We start from the raw sequence: 20,836 nt of genomic DNA on the forward strand, positions 1-20,836 counted from the left end.
GGAAAAATTAATACAAAAACATCATAGAAAAAATTCTAATAATAGAAAGAATGCAATAACATTTCGAAAAAAGAATTTCGACAATAAAAAGAAACGGATATATGTATCGTAATAAAAAAAATTTCAAACCTAAAAAAAAAAAATGCAATCTAATAATAAAAGAAACGATAAAAACAGCTTTTTGGAAAAAACGTCTAAAGACAGTAAATAAAAGGCAATAAAAAAGAAACCAAACGATAGGAGAAGAATGAATACCGACAAAAAAAAATACCAGGAATATCTTCATAAAATGAGGAAAGTAGAAGATGTCTTCAAACAAAATGAGGTCTGTCGAAAGAGCCATCGTAATGTAAAACAAGAGGTGGATAACGAACCTGTAATACGGCATTTCGAGGAGCAGAAAAATAGGGAAAGATTATCGAGCGATCAGCAAACCGATTGGCATTGTGTACTTTGGCTTATTGGTATCGATCGGCAATCCCCTTCAGACCGTAGACACCAAACAGTGTTTATCAGTTTACTGGTCAGTGGAGGTGTACCAAACGTAGCATGAGGTGTTCAACGAGGCTGTACGTGTACTGCATATTTGCACCTAATCCGATCGATAAGGAAGGATTATTCAATTTCAATTCCCGTACGGCTGCCATTTTGAACGATTATGCCGCCTCTGTTGGTTCTATCAATCGTCGAAAATAGATTTTTGATGCCATTATAATAATACATATTATTATTATTATTTATTATAATAAAAAATATCATAATAAAATAATTTTCCAAATGTAGCTACTATTTTTCCCTTAATAGAAATGTTCGTTTCAACGATACAAGTGTTCTTGCCAACATTTCTCAATTTACACCGAGGAATAATTACAAAATTTTTCAGATATATTTAAGCCATTATTTAATTACATTTAATTTTTATTTCAATAATCATCCTTGCCAGTTTTCTTGTCAACACTTTCAATTTAGACCGAGGATTAATTACAAAATTTCGCGAATATTGCACTTAACGGTACAACATTTACCACGGCCACTAACAGGCTGATGAAACAGTTGGCTAATTGCGTTCTTTATGCGCGATGGTGGTCCACGCGTGGGCGTATTATCGTTTGTCAGGATGCGCAACGCGCGTTCTATGGTGGCGAACTTATTAAAATGCCAGCCACGCGCGGGCCCGTGAAGCACAATAACATTTGTTCGTTACGTACAGAAGGAAACAAATTGAAGCTGGTCGCACGCGGTCGTTTTTAACTTTTAATTGGATCGCGCTCTCGCTCGCAGACCTAGAGTTCACCCGGCAAACGTGTCTCGGACCTATCTAATTAATTCGCGATCTTATTCAAGGCAATCTTCTAAACCTATCATGCGCAACAAATCAGAAAAACCACTCGCCAAGAATATCCTTCCTCTTTCCCCATTATTTTTATTTCAATTTTGTATCCTGGTTGAATCTACCACGATCTCGACTCACGCGAATGAAATTAAATTTCACGATATTTTAACCCTTTTACGGTTTGTTGCACCATGTGCAACACGATATTCTGAACGGTGAATATAATTTCTAAATATTATCCTTGGAAAAATAACGTAAAAAATATTTCTCCAGGATTGGAAAACTATAGTAATCGAGGAGACTACTATTACGAGAAGAATAACGTTACTATCAACTATTATAACAATACCTGTACCAAACATAAACATGTTAGAGTTGTCTAGTATTCATAGATGGTCAATTTTAATCCACACAGGATTCTGCAAAAGGATTTAACTAAAACTAGGAGGTGAAGGGATCACGCTATGAAACGTGCTCGGTTTCGTGAATTCATTTTCATTTTCCAGGCCGCGATACGATACTCCTCTGAGGGAACTTTTATTTTTAACCGCGTTATCGACGGTTACTGCGCACGAGGTTCCATGACAGCCCCTAACATCTCTAAACTCGATGAAAACGCGAGAAGTCATCGCGGAGAATCGGCGACCGCGGAAAATCGTGTTATCCGTGGAACCGGTTCAAATGATGCCTCGAACTCGGGCAATGGTGACGACCTCGTGCGTTAGACGCGTTCGATGAAATTCCACGAGTTGTCTTTTTTCCACCATGTCTTCCATGTCGAATTCCTCGCGTTGTTTCCGACGAAATTTCAGCAACCAATTTCATGGAAATTCCTGACATTAATAGCAACACGTATCGCGCTCTCGTGGCATCGTGTTGACATGATACGTAACGGCTAGCTTTTAATTTTTTTGTGAAAATATTTATTCTATTTAATCTACAATTTCTTGATCCTTTTTTGAAGAGAGAAAATGTCTTTTTGAATGCATCTTTTTTTTTCAAAGAAAAATTTTCACGTTACGATCACATTACACTTAAACTTTTATAATAAATAAAATTTCCGATCATGGAAATTGAATTATTGATATTGCACGGATATCTATTAAAAAACGACTAAATGCCTAAGTTGACATATCAAAAGAACATAAAATAGACATCGAATCCGTTTCGAATATGAATGTTTTATATCCTAATCAGAATCAGCTAACAAAGCAGAAGCCTCATCAAAGAGGCATCAACACGCAAAGTCGATCGAAACCTGTCCATCCTGACCCAGACAACAGCATCGTATTATCCTACAAACAGAACCATATCTCCCTTTCCCTCCTCGCTAATACCAAAAAGTATACATAATCTTATCCCCAGGAAATTCTCGTTGGTCCCGGAAACCGAAAATTGCTGCGACCACCTTGCAACCAACCACCACGCATCCCTGGACGAGCGCGCATTTCCGTGGTGCTCGATTCTACTTGCATTAAACGCACACAAGGATACTCCACTTTGCGGCTCATATCCGGCTTAAAGTCTCGTGCCATCGATGCACGCTCGCGAAACATCGAGCCAGCATCGATCTTCTCTCTGTCCTCTCCCTTTGGCCCTTGGTGCGGCCGCGCCAAGGCTAGGGGAATTTGATATTAATCCGAGATGGAAGCCTGCGGACGACAGGCTTGATCTCGCGTTAATCAACCGCGCGGCAGCGTCGAGGAGCATCGATGTCGGCGATCTGTCGGGGATACATGACCGATATATATCACCGGGTGCATCTGGTCGCCTGATAATGTAAGCTTAAGCTTCGCGCACGATTCCACGCGAAGGATCCAGCGGAGGAAGATCTTTGCGTTTCTCGCTACGTGCAAACGCGTCTTTAAATCTTCGATCGTGATTCAACAACGTGGTTATATGTCGGTTAATGTCTGGTGTAATTGGCTGTTATTTGAATACCTGTCCCGGTATGCGTCTACCAGATGATAAATTCATTAGATAGGTTAATGGAGCGGATGAATCATCGGATATAACGGAACGACGTCGACTTCAAGGTAAAGATACGCGTGGGTTCATTCGAGTGGCGTCGATATAATGGTCGGTATAATCCGAACTCCCTTTCGAAAATTGGATATACGAGTATTGGGATAGCAAGAATGTATACGATGTATACAGCGAATGGATATCCGAGTACTTAAAATTTTGGTATTTATGGATTCAGCAGTGAGAGAGAGCTCTACTTTAAAGTGATTCTATTTGTAGTAGGATTGTAGTGAATTGTTGGCAAGGTAGAAATGTAGGAAAGAGATAACTTCCTCGAGAGATTTCTTGTTCGTTTCGAGATGTTTGTAAAGTAAATAAAATTGCGAAAGAAAACGGGGGAAAAAGGCTGTAGCTTAAGGACAGTTGACATTTGAAGCTCGATGCACATGTGCAACGTCCTTGCGATTTTCCAGCAGTGACGTTGCGCATTTCTTTTTAGCGATGCCATGCGCATGAACGCGTTCAACGGTATTCAGAAACAAGATATGGCGCAAACGAACGATGCAATTTATATTTCTAACGATTGATGACGAGCGTGCTATTATTGGAAACATAAAATCATTCGTAGTAAAATTTGTGCGCGAAACAAGCACAAAATTGCGCCTTTCGCTCTAAAAGTTACGACGTTGTTTTATTCCAGTGCACATAAACCGATGCTCATTGTTCCAACATCGAAGGAACCTCGTCAAATTCGGCAATATCCAAAGGGTATTAACTTGGATGACACATTTCGATATCAAAAATACGACGAAACCCGATCAAACTACCTCGAGCAATTTCCTGCCGCAGGGGCGAGACGTGCGTAATATCCGTACTCATACGAAGATGCTTCCAGATCGATCTTTCCGCTCTTCCAAACTTATCCATCGAACACGAAAATCCTGTATCCCGCTCGAGGAAACGAATTAACCGCGACACCGTTTATTCCCTCGAAAATAAAATAGCTTCGAGCACGATGGCGTTCGTTATGTCGATCATGGAGAATGGGATTCCAAGCATTGGTGGAGGAGGATCGGGATGACTCTGAATCTCGCAATATACCGATATACACGTAGCACCATCTGGTGCATCGACCAAGGAGACGGCAATTTCGGCAAATTGGGCCGAATATAATTTTTAAGAAATCGAACGGAAATATACGGAATTTTCCTCGCGTTTCCATCCTGATATCGATACGCGTGTGCCAGCTGAGGAACAGGGGTAATATCGAATTCACCGTGGGTATAATACGGACCAATTCGAGCCAATCAGGTAAATGCCGAGAGACGTGAGTTTTCCGCCAGACCGACCAACGTGTCGATGTTGATCACGCATAGTCTTCCCCCTTGATTTATTTTATGTCGATATATCGCGCGTGGAAATCAGATTATACGGAGGATTGAAGAGAAATTGAAATAGCTTCGTCAATTAGAACTGCGATTATTTGTTTACGGATAAATTGCGTGTATCATTCATTCACAGTTTGTCTATCTTATATGCGATTAATAATAGAGAGAAAGAGAGAGAGAGAGAAAATATGATTAAATTTTGATCATAACAGATAAATGAGTATAGTATTTACATAAATTTCACGTAATAGAATTGTCACATTATTATACAGATCGATAGATAACAATTTGGATAAACATTTCGATCCACATCGAATGAAAATTGTTTTTCCTGGCGAATTGTGGAGGAATATGGGGACGACGCGAGAGTGAAAGTTAGGGAGTCGTTCTCGTTCGAGTTTATAGAGAACGGGTTATCGCGGTTTGATTTTGTGGCTGTGACAAACCACTGTTCCGCGAGACACGAGACGCTGTTGAAGACACTATAACTGTAACCGATGTGATCGCTATACTATACATACGTAGATATCGATGATAAACCATGCATGCTTAATGGCAGTTATCGACGCGATAATTATTACCGTTTAATTATCTTAATTTATCGATGTACCAGCCTAATTAGCGTTTATATATTCGCGGGTCTATGTTGAATTTACAGAGTCCACATATTCAATACGCGACAATTAGGAGCGTTTATTTTGCGCTGACGAGCAACTGTTCCAGTTCCAATAAAATTAGATGAGCGTTAATCCGATGAACTTTCGGATTCCCTTTGAATTTCTCGTGAAATCACGACGATATGAAAATTTTGTTTAAATACGCGGTGTAGCAAAATTCTACAAATGAATTTTCCACGTTACAAAATACGATAAATATTTTTCCTCGGCGAAAAACTCTGAAAATTGTGAAAAATTTTATGCGACAAAAATCTTTCGTCGATTAATATATATCGTTTGCCGAATTATTAATAATTTATTTACGCGATGCATCGCATTGATTGGGGGAAAAACCTTCCTTTCTTCTTTCCTATATTCTTCTAAAAAGAATTATTTACCAATACTTGTTTACGATGTCGTGTAAAAATCCGCTCCTACATCGTTTGCGTTCGTGGTTCTTGTTTAAAGCAAAGTGGCCATTATTTTCTACGGTGATCATTAGCCCAGCGTTAACGCCGATTACGTTTCTGGAAAGCGTAAAGGTAAAATCGAAGAAAATCGCAGGACAAATTATTACATCGTACTACTCGGGCACAGAACAATGTTGTCGCTACCATACCGGCAATTCATCCACGCACCAAACGATTAATTATCACGTGCCGTGAGTTATTCGACCGCCCGTGAATTTACTTCGTATGCTAATTAACACGTTGCCGTCGAAGGGATTAATCTTCACGAGCATCAAGTGGAACACCCATTCGCGTGGATTACACGCGCATAACAATAGATTATTTACGCGTGATTTATCAATCGATTATCGTCGGATGAAATTTGTTTTTCCACGACGATGGAAATTTGTTATGAAATAATATTCACGCAAAAATTTACATAGATATACTTAATTACCTATTTTATCCAATATTTAATCATAAAATATTGCATGTAATATTCATAATATATTCCTCCTATCTTTATCCTTTTAACTTTTGTAATACCGTGAATCAATTTGAGTTCGAATATTGCCGTGCAATATGATTATTTTTAACTTAATATCATTAAATGTTATCATGGGCAAAATTTCACTCCGGGCAAATATTATTTTAACACAATTTTCTCTTGATAGCTTTTACTTAAGAATTAAATTAAACTTTATATTCCTAAAATTAATAAATGGTCATTTAACGAAATATCGAAATTACGTAAATATCATTTCGCGTAAATATTTGCCCGTTTATTCTATTAGCCAAAATCTCTCAAGGTATTTATAACAATACGTGACTCTACATCATAAGTCTCTAATCAATCGAGATTATCGAGTCGCAGGTATTTCAAAGTGAAAAATCGCCATAGTTCTCCTCCGATTCTCGTTACACGCGAAAAATAATCACACCTACTGTATTCACAGATTCATATTGATAAGCTTGTGCAAAGTCCCGCGCATGTACAAACCGAATAGAAGAACCGTGAGACCGCGTGCATCATTCAAGAAACTAGAATAGGAAGGCAATGCTCCCCGGTTGTTGGCGGGCGTTTACTCGACTCGAACGCTAGATGTTCCATATTTTTATCGATTTCGTGTAAATCCAACGAAACAATGGCCGGCTCCTCGTAAAAACCGCGAGCATCGTTGCTATGACATTTGTTGTGCACGATTGAAGCGTGTGCTCCGCGATAGATCGTTTTCTCGTAAAAAGTACCGCCTGACCCGATTTTTCCTTTCACAGTCGACCTCTCTCTACCACCTTGCTCTTCCTTTTCGTCATTCAACCCTTTTCTTTTTCCCTTCTCTCAATGCATGTAGGTCCCATGCACGTCGTTAACATCAACGTCCATAAGCGGTTGCTTTTGTGATTCGCAGTCACCTCGATGGAATTTTCTAACCGAGACACACTCGCGATTTTTAATCTCTTACACTGTTAAGGAAAACTCTAGATGTACAACAACAACTCGCAATCAACCATTTAAAAGAGTTATTACAATCATTGATCGTAATTTATTATTTATAAAAAGAAAACATCTTACGAGATAATTGAATTTACTCGAAGCAAAGAGTTAGAGATGATCATAGAAATTTCGATCGTTCATCGAAGAATATCCAGAATAGTTTACACGTGGAAGAGGTGCAAACCAGGTACAGCTGTTTCAATAACGGACAAATAGGAACGAAGGAGATTCGATCGCAGCCCCTGTGCCATTGCGTCTTTAATCAACGAAATGCGCGTGGCGCGATGTACCTTCAGCCAAACGGAATATCGAATTGCCGAGAAAATTGGCGTCGATCGATTACCCTTAGGCGGAAACTTTATCGAAGTTCAGGGGGTTGTAGAAGGGGCCGCGTCGATTTTCGAGCAATCGGGCGAAAGCGCGATGTCGTCGTCTCGGCTCGTTTCTTCGGCCCGCTCGATTACGCCTAGTTCGTCTTAAAACATTGCCAATTGAGACTTTTGAACGCCTTCTGTCCAATTGAAAACAACAGCTGGTGGAAAACAGTAATAAAGGAAATAGTGAGGAGAGACATAGGTGAAATCTCGCGAGCCGAGCTACTTTAGATATTTCTAATATTTTAAAATTGATTGATATCATCTTGACTTGAAAATATAGTGAAAAAGAGAATTAATTTATGAAGGGTATATTATAAATAGAAAGAATTTTTTGTACATTATTATACAGTGTTAATATCTAGTGTTATTATCCAGCATAAACTTTTATGCTTATTTATAATTCATCGATAACACTCGAGAATTAATATTATTCGAGTTATCAAGCTAAGTATTATGCAAATCAACATGAAACTTAAATATTCACTCGGAAAACGATAAAAAAAAGTTTAATCTTCAGATTGTTGTTTTAATACTAAAACTATTGATCTATAATATAACTATAATATAAGATGAATAGAATTAAAGTAATATTATTACAGAATAACGAATCTGAATAAAAATCAATATTAATTTTGCCGAATGTTCCTTTTTATTATGCCTAAAATACGCCTATCATAAGAATTATTTAAATTCACAAATGGATACGCTCGTGCAAAATACGGGTTAAATTCACCTTCTTTCGCCTCGATTTCATCCCTCTTGCCACGTATCGATTCGCCGGTTTCGCGTATACGGGCATATTGTTGCACCTGCAGCTGCCGAAGCCCGTACGCTACTCGAATTTCCCCTACGGGACAAGGCTGTCGGCCTCGCGTCTAGGCTGCAGGACGCATGAAAAGCCGGCTCCTCGATTCGCCTCCTCGATCGTGGCCCCTTCTAAGATTGAATTCGCACGGGTCCGATTTCCTGGCCGCGATTCGCGGCCCTTTTTAACCTCGACAAAGGATTCCTTTCGAGGCGGTCGTACCGCGCTGACAACGAGGCTTGATGGATGTCTTGTACGTACGTCGAAATATCGCCATTGGATTTTTACGAGAATCGCGGCATGAGATTATTGAGAATTCTGAATCTGGAGAGATTTATAAAAATTCGATTTGTAGTTATTGCGCAAAGATGCATCTCAATAGATTTTCGTGAGATAGATTTTGATTGATTTAGATGAAAGCCGATTTATTAATCGAAAATTTAAATATTTAAACAACGATTTGTTTATAAAATATGGTCTAAATATTGTCATAAAAAATAAAATAATCCTATCATTATATAATGATAATCTATGCAAATTGGAAAAATATTACCCTTATGTCTTGCGAATATTATGATAAGATAACATGATGTTATAAATATTATAATTTCAACGAATATTGATAGAAATTGAGTTCTCGAAATCGATATATCCAATAAAAAATACGAGACGCGACGGATACCATAGGAATGCTACTGTAGACTCCCCTAAAGGAACGTTAAAGGGTGGAGAAAGTGTACCAGACATCCAGAAACAAGAAATCGAATCTATCAAACACCCTCCTTGAATACTATTACTGTTAATTGAATTCGTTTAATAATTGATACGATTCACAAACGAATAATTGCGGTACCAATAATCGTATAAGGATCGAAATAACATTCCCAACCAAATATTCGGTTTCGCTCTTCGATGTTTTCATATTTCTCTCTCTCTCTCTTTCTCTCTCTCTCTCTATCGGCTTGGTCCAAAGGTATAAGCTTGGAGATTTCTAAAAGGATGACTGCACTTTTTTTTAAAACGCATCGATTCGATACACGTTATCATCGATACGTGTACATAAGCCAGATATAGGGGATGGGGGAAAAATCGTGCTCTCCTGACAGACAGGAAACAAAAACAAGATCGAGTGTAATCGAAAAAGTTGGGAGGGGATGCCGACGAACCGAGAACAGCTCGTTCTCCGTGATTATACATCCGAAAGTTGCGCGACCGTTGCGCATCGTGACACGTGCCAGGTGCAAATCGTTGGAAATGAAAATAACGCGAAATCCAGCCGTGGAAAAAAAGGGGATGCAATTTTCATCGACGTGTAATCGATCGGCTCTTCCGTCCGTTCAATTTTATGCGTTCCCGCGCTGCATATGTTAATCGATCGACTACTATCGCGCTCGAGCATCGGTGCTCGAAAATCCTAGAATGCCGAAAGTGCATGGCGGATTGCGATCGCGCGTCGAATGTTTCCACGTTTGAATTTCAAACTTTTTTTTTTTAAACAAAAATCGTTTGAACCGTTTGTATGTCGTTAATTATATTTGTTTTTCTGCCTTGAGAAGGTATCATCGTTATTGAAATTCACTAAAATTAATAATAAACAAGTATATATTGGAGATAAAGATGGACAATTCAGATCAAATGTGTCGGATCAAATTGAATTGATTGGCAACTTGATATATAAATACGAAGTAATACGATAGACAATTACTTTCTGTCAGACGTGGTACACGTATATAACTGACATAAATGACAATGGAACCTATTCTGTTGGGACAACGTAATTACTAATGGATTATCAAATAATTCCGAAAGGGAAACGGAACTGAGCACCGGCCGTGATTAGACAGATAGCGATCTTGATTTATCCTTCGACATCCGTCCCTTCGATTCCGCTGCAGGCTACTTCGGTAATTAGTAGCAGAAGTAAGACTTCGATCTATCTAGATCCATATTACTATAATACAATTATCGAGAAATCTGTCTTTGTACGTCACATCCATCGAATATCTTCACATTTGCATTTGTAAATTTACTCGTGCAACGAAAAGAATCTTGTCGGAATTAATTAACCAAACATGCAGACGATTCTTCGACTATTAAAAGATCATCATCCATCTTTTTTCGAATCTAATTCGTTATTCCAAAAGATTCCTCTATATCCTCAATATCCGCTACACGCGATCGAATGATCGATCATCTATTCTGGATGCACGTTATCTTTTCCAAGATCGAGTTCCGGAAGTGGGAATGCTCGCTCAGATTCGGGATTCCACGACATTTTCCAGAAAGTTCGCGACACGACCTGCTAGCCTCGAAATACGATAAAACGGGAAATTGCGGCTAAAGTGAGAAACGATAATGGGCAACGTTTCCTGGATCCAATTGGAGAAGAAGAGGAGGAACGATCAGGTGGAAAGGATAAAGATGATCGAGGCTCGCGACGAGGCAGAAAAGTTTGGATCTGTGCGGATATAGGAAGATAGGAGGAACGAATAAGCGGGTCTCCTCGTCTTTTTTGAAATGAGGACGTTTGAATGCCACCCTAGAAACGGGTTATCTCGTTATCTTTAGAACCTTGTCTCGCAACCTTCCCACATCGAGAAATACGGTGGTCGTATCAAAAGGGGAGAGAAAAAGTGTATTAGTTCTCGAGCTCTGTCTCCGCCAGTTTACGATTTACATCCCCAATCTCGGTGGATACGGAACAATCTTTCCAGACTATCGGAATTTCCCAACTTCCAAGGTCGTTCTTTGTTTGTTTGTTTGTTTTTAATCTTTGTATTTTTGTATCTCGGATGCAAGTTACGTATGTAAATCGTTGGCTCATCGTATATAGAAGGGTTGATCGAATTTAGATATTTTTCACATTTCTTTTTCTGAGGGAATTTTTTCTTTATCGAGAATAGCATTATTTAATTCTTAAAAACAAAAGGATCGTTTTAGAATACGTTATTTTACGTATTGACGAGTTTTAAAGATAAACCAGGCGTCTGGTTTATTATCGGAGAGATCGATGAATTGCAAGTATACGCGAGGTATTCTTGGAATTTTCCAAGAAAAATAGTTTGAAAGTTCATCCTGTGATCCAAGGATGATTCTTCGATGGAGGGATGAGAATAAGCTTTGACTACCACTCAAATAAAAAAAAAACTGTTCGGAAGAAAAAGCGAAAAATTACGCTCAAGAGCAGTGCAGAGGAGAAGAAGAGAATTCTGATAAAAATTGAATCGTAAATAAAGAGAACGGCGAAAATCTTGATCTTCCCAATATGAAATTCTTCGTTCAAGATCTCCAATCTCCACCCATTTCCTTCAACTGCTTCCGTTCTGTCATCTTTTTCGAAATATCAATACGACTTCTCCATTTCTTGTCTTTCGCCTACGTTCAGGTATCCCGGCTTTTACCTCGTCGATTTTGCTTTCGAGTAGATCCGTCGACTTTGCTTTCGTTTCATCCACTCGTAACGTCCTTCCTCCTATTTTCGTTCTCATCCCTTCCAACAACGTCACTCGCTCGATTTGCCTCTTTTTTCAACGGATATCGCAGCCGACTAGATTGAAATCGTGAACCATATTCTCGGTTATGGCCCGTATCGATCTGATCGATGCCGATCGACCACGGCTGATTAGATTAAAGCTATTGCGCAAACGCAAGGCGAATAAATTTCCAACCGTTGTTTTTCTACCAGTCTCCAAACTTCTTCTTTATTTTTCGGGAAGACATGTTTTCGCCAGGACTGCGGTGTGGTTTCGTGGATTTATTTAAAGCGATAGCCTTCGATTCGCCCTCCTTACTTTTTTTTTTTCTCCTTCATGGCGAAGAAATAGATCAAGAAAGAATGTTCGAACGTGGGGATCGAAGAATCGTGTAGAGAAATTGAAGAGAATTTGAATAAAATTCGTGGAAGAAGTAAAGTAAATTTTCAAACGAGATGCACTTTAGATTTGTGTTCGATTAATGAATAATAAGTACCATTAGACGCGTTTCCCGGTGTTCGAGTGTCTTTTTCGAAAATTGATTCGCCACGACGATTGCGTGCTGGAGAAATAAATTAAATAGAATTTAGAGTGAACGGGAAACTTCGCGAAATCCTCGAACGCAAAAGCTATCGCGTGTTTGATGAACTGCTGCTGAATATTTGCGTGAATTTTCTCCGCACGATAAATTCATGCTAGACAAGAAAACCAACCCTCTTATTCGTTCCATGTTTAAAAGAAATCGGCCCCGTAGATTTATGCCAATTTTATGTATTAAATAAACCAACATCCCCGAGCACCATCTCCGTCGTTTCTAAAAACCTCTTTAAAAATTATAGCCTCGCGATATTCTACATTCTAATCGAACATGCATAGATGACTATACCGTATTTCGTATTTCCCTCGTTGCATTCTCGATCGATAGAGAATGGACCAAGGTCTTTTACGAAGATCTCTCGAAACCATGGTGGACTTTTTGCGAGAATTAACTGGCGCCAAGGTGCTTGTTTGTGGGCCAACCACTGAGACGAGAAACTGCCGAATTTGCATTCGACCCTGTCGTTTCGTGGAAATGTTCTTCGTGGATACGACACCGCAGAAACAATAAGGAGAAAGGGGGACAGCGGTACGATATTAAAGAGAAAGACCTGTAATGATACGGCGTTTGAACGCGAATGGTCAATGAGAGAAACGTCGAATCAATTTTGTTATACTCTTAAATGATACACAGAATAGAATATCTTCTCCCTGTATAATTTTTATCGCGCAGTTAATTTAATGTTTTAATAATCTCAACTTTTGTGTTAAAAACTATCTTCGATTTATATAAAAAAAAAAAAAAAAAACTCGGAACCTCGTGATTTTTATGCAAAGTGGGTAATTCGATAACTAGCTCTTTTAATCGTTTGCAATGTTATTGAATTCTTGACGCGGTTAAATGTATTGAATATAAAAATAGTATTTAGTCGACTACAATATTTATAAAGCACTTATTTGATTTTTCGTGTTTTTGATGCGAACAAGTAAAAATCTGCGAAATACACGTTTTATATTTTAAATAAATTTGAAATCAACGATTTTATCACTTAATACATTCGCTGCAGGTCGGATTTTCATTACATCCGATGGTATAAAATAATTTTCATTTTTATTTCTATATTGGAAAACCTTTTACACGTATTTCACTTGAATTATTATATTCGTTTCCAAAAATTTCCCGACTTTTGATTCGTATTTCGCATTCAACTCGCCGACTTTTATATTCATACACAACCGACCAATTTATGCGAATTATATTACCATTCAATTTTATCGACATTTCGAAAAATAAGTACAAACGATACCAGATGCCGTAAAAAGAGTTATACGAAATTAACCGAGCACCGCGGATACAAAAATCGAACTAAACCCGCAAAAGTCGCTCCATCCTCGAAACCGCCACTTATAATCGGAATACTCCTCCGCTAGCAAACCAAACCAGTTGTTCCAGCCGACGAACTTACGCGCCAGGTAAACCGCAAGGATCGTCCAACCAAAATCCATCCGGTCTAACCACCGATCACCGAAAAAGCGAGTACCAAGAATAAACAATGCGGTAACGAGCAATAGCTGGAGAAAGGGATGGGAAAGATCGAGGCAGGTCATGCGTGGACCCAGTTTCCTCTATCCAAATTTATCTTCTCCTTTAGAAAAAGTTCCCTCTCTTCGAATCCTAATACAGATGGGCCGGTCGTCGATACGCTTTTTCTAGACGCGTGCGAGAGAATCCGAACCCGTTCTTTCTGGCTTTGACGCTTCGTTGGCTTCCTTCGTTCGCTTCGTGGCGATGCATCGTCGACCGACCGCAGAAACCTTCGACGAGCCTCTTTCTTCTTTTTCTCCTATTCCTCCTCTTCCAACTTCCATTCTCCTCCCAGTTCTCTTCGTCGATTCTCTTCGTCAGGTTGAAATTCAGGTTCGTAAATTGAAGTGCGATCGCACGGACAACGACCAGCTCTTAACGGATTCGAACACTGATTTCGAAAGCGTTCCTCACCTTCTAGAGGATTTTCTGGAAATGGTCGATTGAGTTTTTACGTTACATCCAATCGCACGTAGAATTATGGGAATGTATGTTTAATGAAATTCATTAGAGATTGAAGGATTTGGTTATGGAATAGTAGCAAATTATTGATTCGAAGTCATGAATAGTTTATATCGAAATGTAAATGTTAAAATTCATTATCGAATGATTCTTTTAATATCTGCGGATCGAATAGTAATTTTTCTTTCAATCTCGACGAATACGAATTCTAAAAATTCATTTAAGATGAAGATCGGTGGTAGAGATAATTAGAGGAGCACGTTCGAGCTTTTCCAATCACAGGACAGGTTCGAGAACGGTAACTAACCCTTCGTCGAGCCTAGATATTATCTCGAGTTCCGCAAATTCCTGTATCCTCTCCTGTAGTTCGAGGTATCTCTCTAACTACCCTTGAACCAAACCACTCCGCCAAACGGGCAAAATGAAGCCTCAGCGTTTCCGGCTGACCGAGCCTTTACGACCCTGCCTCTACTCTACCGTACACTCCGAACGTTATGCGTGTTTTTCGAATTAGGACAATTACCGTCGTAAAACAGAGTTTCATACGGGGAACGCTGGAAAACAGCCGTTCCGCTTCATAATTTCCCCATGACTTTCGGGATCCTCGCGGTAACAACCGAAAGTTGCCACGTTTACGTTCGCATTAACTTTGAATAATTTCACTGAACTTCTTATCTCGACGGCGTCGTACGTGGTGCGTGGCCAGACCACGCTGGAACCGGGACAAGGAGGACCGACCGCCGCGGCTTCCGCCAAATTAATGCTATCACGAGCTCGAACGAATCCCAACTTTCCCTCATCTGTTCTACGGTAATTAAAATATATCTTGCTCCGTTCCAACATTATTCGATATATTTCGCGCGGTGAAATTTTCCCGGGCAAATAATAGAATTGCAATTATACAAGAGTAATCTTCCTATACATCGTTTTCTTTTGGGATTCTGTCCTCTCTTTGCTCGGAGCTTTTGAATTTTGATCCTCGGCTGATCGTTAAATAAAAGCTTGTATTATTTTATGCAGGATTTGTACAAAGCTCGTCAAAGAATCGTAATACGGAGGAGTTTAATGAATTTCTCAGCGACAATGAACCTTCTTGCCAGGGACAAACGAGTATTTTCCAAGGGAAAGATCCGGGATGAATAACAAAAGAGTTATTCCTATTAATCCGCCAGGACGCGATACAATGAGCTTTCAAAAGATTTTTACTTACGTTGGGATAATAAGTATCCGTAACTATACGTCCTCGGAGGATAGAAAACTCACCTGAAGACAGAACACCTGAAACACAAAAGTAAAACGTTTATCGAAACTGCTCCATTACGTCTACAGCATGATGCATGCGCGACCGTGAGTCCATAATCTCCAAGTGCATTCCACGTCGTCGTAACAATTTCTACAAAAATGCTTATGACTCGTGAATAGAAGGAAAGTAGCCTCGACAAGTGCTTTGATAAACGCCACTTGACGAATATAAAGGGAACACTCTGCACGTGGTCTCACGGTTTCGGTTATGCACAACGCTTTTTCTCTTCCCATAAACCGACTCGCTCTCTCTTTCCATCATTGCCGCCGCCACAGTTCACCATTAAAAACTTAAATCTCGTTTCCTTCCGTCGTGGCGGTCGATCATTCTTTTTCCTCGAAGAAGAACCACCCGCGTATCCGGATCCAATCGAACAAATAGTTACCATTATCGGTAAATGGTGTCTGTAATCTCCATCTCGAAACCATCGATGAACATAAAACAAATGGATTTCGTGAGAGCATGTATTACGATGCCTTAATGGGGTATTTACGATATTGTTCCACCATTGAAAGTGGGGGGACGCCGTTAAGACGAGCCATATTTGGATCTTTGCTCCGTGTTTCTGGGAAGTTTAACCGGTCGATGATTTAATGAGTATGCGAAGTAGTCGATCGAAGAATAAATCTGAAAATATTTTTGAGTTATTTTGTGAATTTCTTGGAGATAAATTTAAATTGATCAAAGTTTTTCCAGTTTTCGATTAAATGGAAAATAATGTATCAACGATAACGAGTGTTATATAATATATTGCTTAACAATGATATAAAAAATTATATCTTTAGAAAAAAACGATAGATTGGAAATGCACGATTCTACAAATAAAAAATATATAACGATTCTTTTTTTTTTTGTATCCAATTCAAACTTTGAAAAAATTTGAATTGCATCATTGTTGCAGCGGAATAAAATAGTTTCGAAATAAAAATCCTTTATTTGGAAATTACTTTTGCGAAAAAATTTTGGCAATTACGTTCAATACTTAAAATCAAAACCGAACCGGATAAAATTGATTTGTAAAACTAAGAAAATGTTACAAGGATCCCGTCTTCTCCGAGTTGCGAAGACAAAAATCACGTAGATTTCCATCTCGACCGCTGATTGCCACCTTACGTAGAACGTGTCTTGCGTAATTCAACGTAATTACAGAGACGAAGAAAGCGGATAAATTCTGGCTTGTCCTCGATCGGCTATCTGAGAAAGAAACGACATTTACCGATACTTTCCTTCGTGTAAACGTCGTTGCACCACTCCTATATCTTCGAATCTGACCAAACAACGACGTGAACCTACACGTGGCGAAGGAAAAGGGGCGAGTTGGTCGATCCTCGAAGCAAAGTTCGATAAACAGTTCTGCTCCCAACTGTTCCCACCCACGGGCCTCGACAAATGCCGCGAGAATTCGGTGTCACGCGTCATCGCGGGATCTCCGCAATTTCACACGCGGAATGCAATCTTCACCGAGCCCTATTCCCCGTCGATCACCTTTTTCCCTCCCCCTTCACACCCCAGACTTCTGTTGGTCGCGACGACAGGATTTCCATGTAGCGACAATTCGCCAACGTTCCACTGACGTTTCTGGGGTAAAAGCGATCGTCCCGATCGATGGAATACGAGAGAGATAATTTTGGAACGTTCTCCGGTCGCGACGACAGTCCCACGCGATCACTTTATCCGATTCTTAAATGGAAGATGGAAGAGAGAATAATATCGGAAATTTTTTGCATCCTCGAAGAATGACATTTCGCTGTGTCGAGACAATTTAACATCGCATTATTCGATTCCTCGAGCGAATAATTTAAATATTTAAATATTGTGGTGGCGAGGAGGTTTCGCCAGGAGACGGTTCACGAGATTTATATCGATCGGGAGTAGTATAGTTTCGACAATTTCGCAGATAAGGATAGAATTTTTGCGTGACGGAAGGGGCGGGGATTCGCGAGGATTTCGAACGAGAGGAAGTGGTCGCTGAGATCGGTCGACAAGGGGGAAAACAATTTAGGAAATTTCCTTGGTCGCGTGCCGCTGGCAGTGGCTCAATATGGCGCTCGCGATATAAATCATCGCACTCCCTCGGACCTCTTCCGGGACCAGAAGCAGAAACGGCGAAATGGACTGTGTTTTAACCGAGCAAATAACCAGCGATGTTGCTCGCCGCTCGTTATAGGCCGAGAAAGATCGCGTGTGCTCGTTTGCGAAAATGCTCGGAAACTCTGCGGACGAACAATCATTTTTTCCCTAACTTTCTTCCATTTTTTTTCTATTTTCATCTTTCTTCTTCTTCTTTTTTTTTTTTTTTAATCTAGCTCTCTCTATTCAAACAGTCGCTCGAAGAGTCACTTCGCCGTATGAAAGGGGGGGAGAATTAATTCGCTCGTGGATCGAGATTATTCATTTAATGCGCGATGAAAACGTTTTCGTGTTCGAGAGCATTCCAAAGATGACTACTCGTCGTCGTTCGTTTCCCCGAACTTTCACAGGATGTATAGATTATTTAATGGTATAAAAAAAACTACTTTGCACTTTATAACGAAAGAATAAATATCGGTAATTGATACCGATCGAATTATGAAACTTTCTCGATTCAACGATGATTTGTTTTTCTGAATTTTGAAAAAAAAAATATTTTGATTGTTGGACTTGAGTTGGGAAAATCTGATTGGATAAACAACGTGTGACGTGTTCATAATTTATTATTGTTTTAAAAGATTCTGACAAGTTTGATTAAGGAATTAATGTTCATAATTATTCGAGCGACTTCGAAAGTCGATGGGCGTTGCTTGAATAATTTAAGTTCGAGAATACTTAAAGTTGTAACTTTTGATACAAAGAAATCGTTGTCCTTCATTCATGTGTGCAAGTAATAACGGAAGACTATCAATTTTTATAATAAAAGCTCTTAAAATATATAAAATATATTTGTATAATTTAAATAATCATGAAATGTATTCACATATTATGGTTTCAGATTAGATCGAAACAAGTAATATTACTTTATTCTCTATATCCTCTTTGGATGAACGACGCAGTTATATTTCAAATAAATTTTACGTCATACTCTTTTTATAAAGACTGACAAGGCTTAATCATGTTAAAAACTTTGCTCTTTTAAAAATCACTGTCGGAGAGCAATTTACAGAATATACATTTTATCGAGAAAAAAAAGAAGGAAACAGAAAAAGAGAGAACTAGTTATGAATTTTTCATTCATTCGAAAAATCAATACATCAATATTTTTATCAAATAAACCGTCACGAATCTTTCAGTCAATCATCACGAATCATCATCGTCATCTTTTTACTTTTATATAACCGATCTAAACATTAAAAATTATCAATCATTCATCGAATTATAATTAAACATTATAATTTTAATTTTCTTTTTTTTAATTTAATTTAAATGACATCGATCGCAACAAACGTTTAATCGAGGATCTACATAATTTGAATTGAATTTCATCATTTAACAACACAATTTTAACTCTTTGCATTACGTGTTTATCTCTAACATGATAACAATATTTTTTCTCAAAAAATATTTAAATTGCTATGAGACGATATTTAACGCAGTCAAATGTAACAAATGAAAAGAAGGAAAATAAAAATCAGAATTGATTAGGAAAACAAATCGTGTGTTGCGAAGGGTTATCCGCAAATTTTGCTACGATTCAAAATACATTGATCGTAATCGAAATCGTTTGTCGACAACCAATCGACAAGCAATATTCCCCAAAAAGATTCCCCAAGAGATATCATGATTGAACGCTTTTCTAAAAAGTTTCACCTCGCGCGGCTCGTCGAACGATCGGGTCACGATCCACTTTGAAAACTGCGGACTATTAGTAAAGCGATTTACCGATCCAATCAGAATATCCATCACACGGCTCGGGGATTATAATATAATTTCGATCCATCAGATGGATAATATCGACGGGTGGAACGATCGGTGATTCGATATTTCTTGCACGAAACGCCACGTCTTACCTACTCCCGCGAGAATCCTCCATCCACGAATCTATATCTTCATACGACACGAAAATTAAGAGCACCGATGGATAGAGGGCTAAGCGAATTCTCGCCGAACCAATTTTTTGGAAATCACGATCTCTCGTGCCTCGCGTTCCTTCGCGGGATATCTTAAATTTCGCGCGTTCATCGTTCTCACGAAAATTGTGCTTAGCGTGGCTGTATGTACGGCCAACATTCCTTTCGCGCAATTTACGATAATACGTGATAATTATATGGAAATTTATGTAACAGTTTAGTTATAGTATAGATAATATCCGAATTCTATTAATCTCAATATTATACAGCCTGTTTTTCACCAGCACTAAAAATACGCGGGAATTTTGAAAGGGGTTAAGAGTGTGCAAGTATCCACGTATCAAGTGTCCTTTTAAGAGAACAGCGAGTGATGGATGAATGGGTGAGTTTACGAGAGAGAAATTTTATTAAAGAAAAAATTATATATAGCACATATATATATAGTATATATCGATTAATTTCCTTTTTAAAAATTTTAATGCAAAAAAAAAAAGGTATTTTTCTCGTTATCCTGTCGTAATTGTGACCGAAGTAGAGATTTAGCGAATTACGCGTCTCGTAAATTATTCGAGGATTTCTCATTACGGAATAACAACGAAACATGTGCACCTGTGCGTTCACGGCACGTAAAACGATAAGGGAGAAGCATGGAGGAAAGAAGCGGTGGAACTAAAATCAAAAAAAAAAAAAAAGAGGGAGAAACAAAAAAACGCTGATAATAAAACGAGTTTTATCTCCGAACTTGTAGCTCGTAGGAAAACAATTTTACGTGGGCGAGTTCGATCCTCATTATGATACAAGCATAACACCGTGCTTACATTGAATGGCTCGTATGAGGAAAACGGCCGAGTTCGAATCGATAAGTCGATTCAAATATAACCAGCAACGTATGTATAATGCGCCGTCGCGGCTAACCGGCCGTGAATGCTCAACTATTTTAAAATCCGTTAATTTTACGCCCCAGA

At 38.8% G+C, this 20,836-nt stretch overlaps 1 protein-coding gene across 2 annotated transcripts in view; it reads right to left on the minus strand.

Annotated features, from left to right (window-relative positions):
- Positions 1-20,836, minus strand: part of LOC107994300 (protein madd-4) — a 187,460-nt gene that overhangs the window by 98,107 nt on the left and 68,517 nt on the right. The window contains exon 2 of one of the 2 annotated variants that reach the window (XM_062087272.1): positions 15,789-15,803. The exons of the other annotated variant lie outside the window; for it this stretch is intronic. Within the exon in view, the coding sequence (XP_061943256.1) occupies positions 15,789-15,803 (15 nt within the window). The remainder of the gene's footprint in view (positions 1-15,788; positions 15,804-20,836) is intronic. 2 annotated transcript variants of the gene reach the window in all.

Source organism: Apis cerana, linkage group LG1 (genome assembly GCF_029169275.1).
Source record: "Apis cerana isolate GH-2021 linkage group LG1, AcerK_1.0, whole genome shotgun sequence".
Classification (NCBI taxonomy): domain Eukaryota; kingdom Metazoa; phylum Arthropoda; class Insecta; order Hymenoptera; family Apidae; genus Apis; species Apis cerana.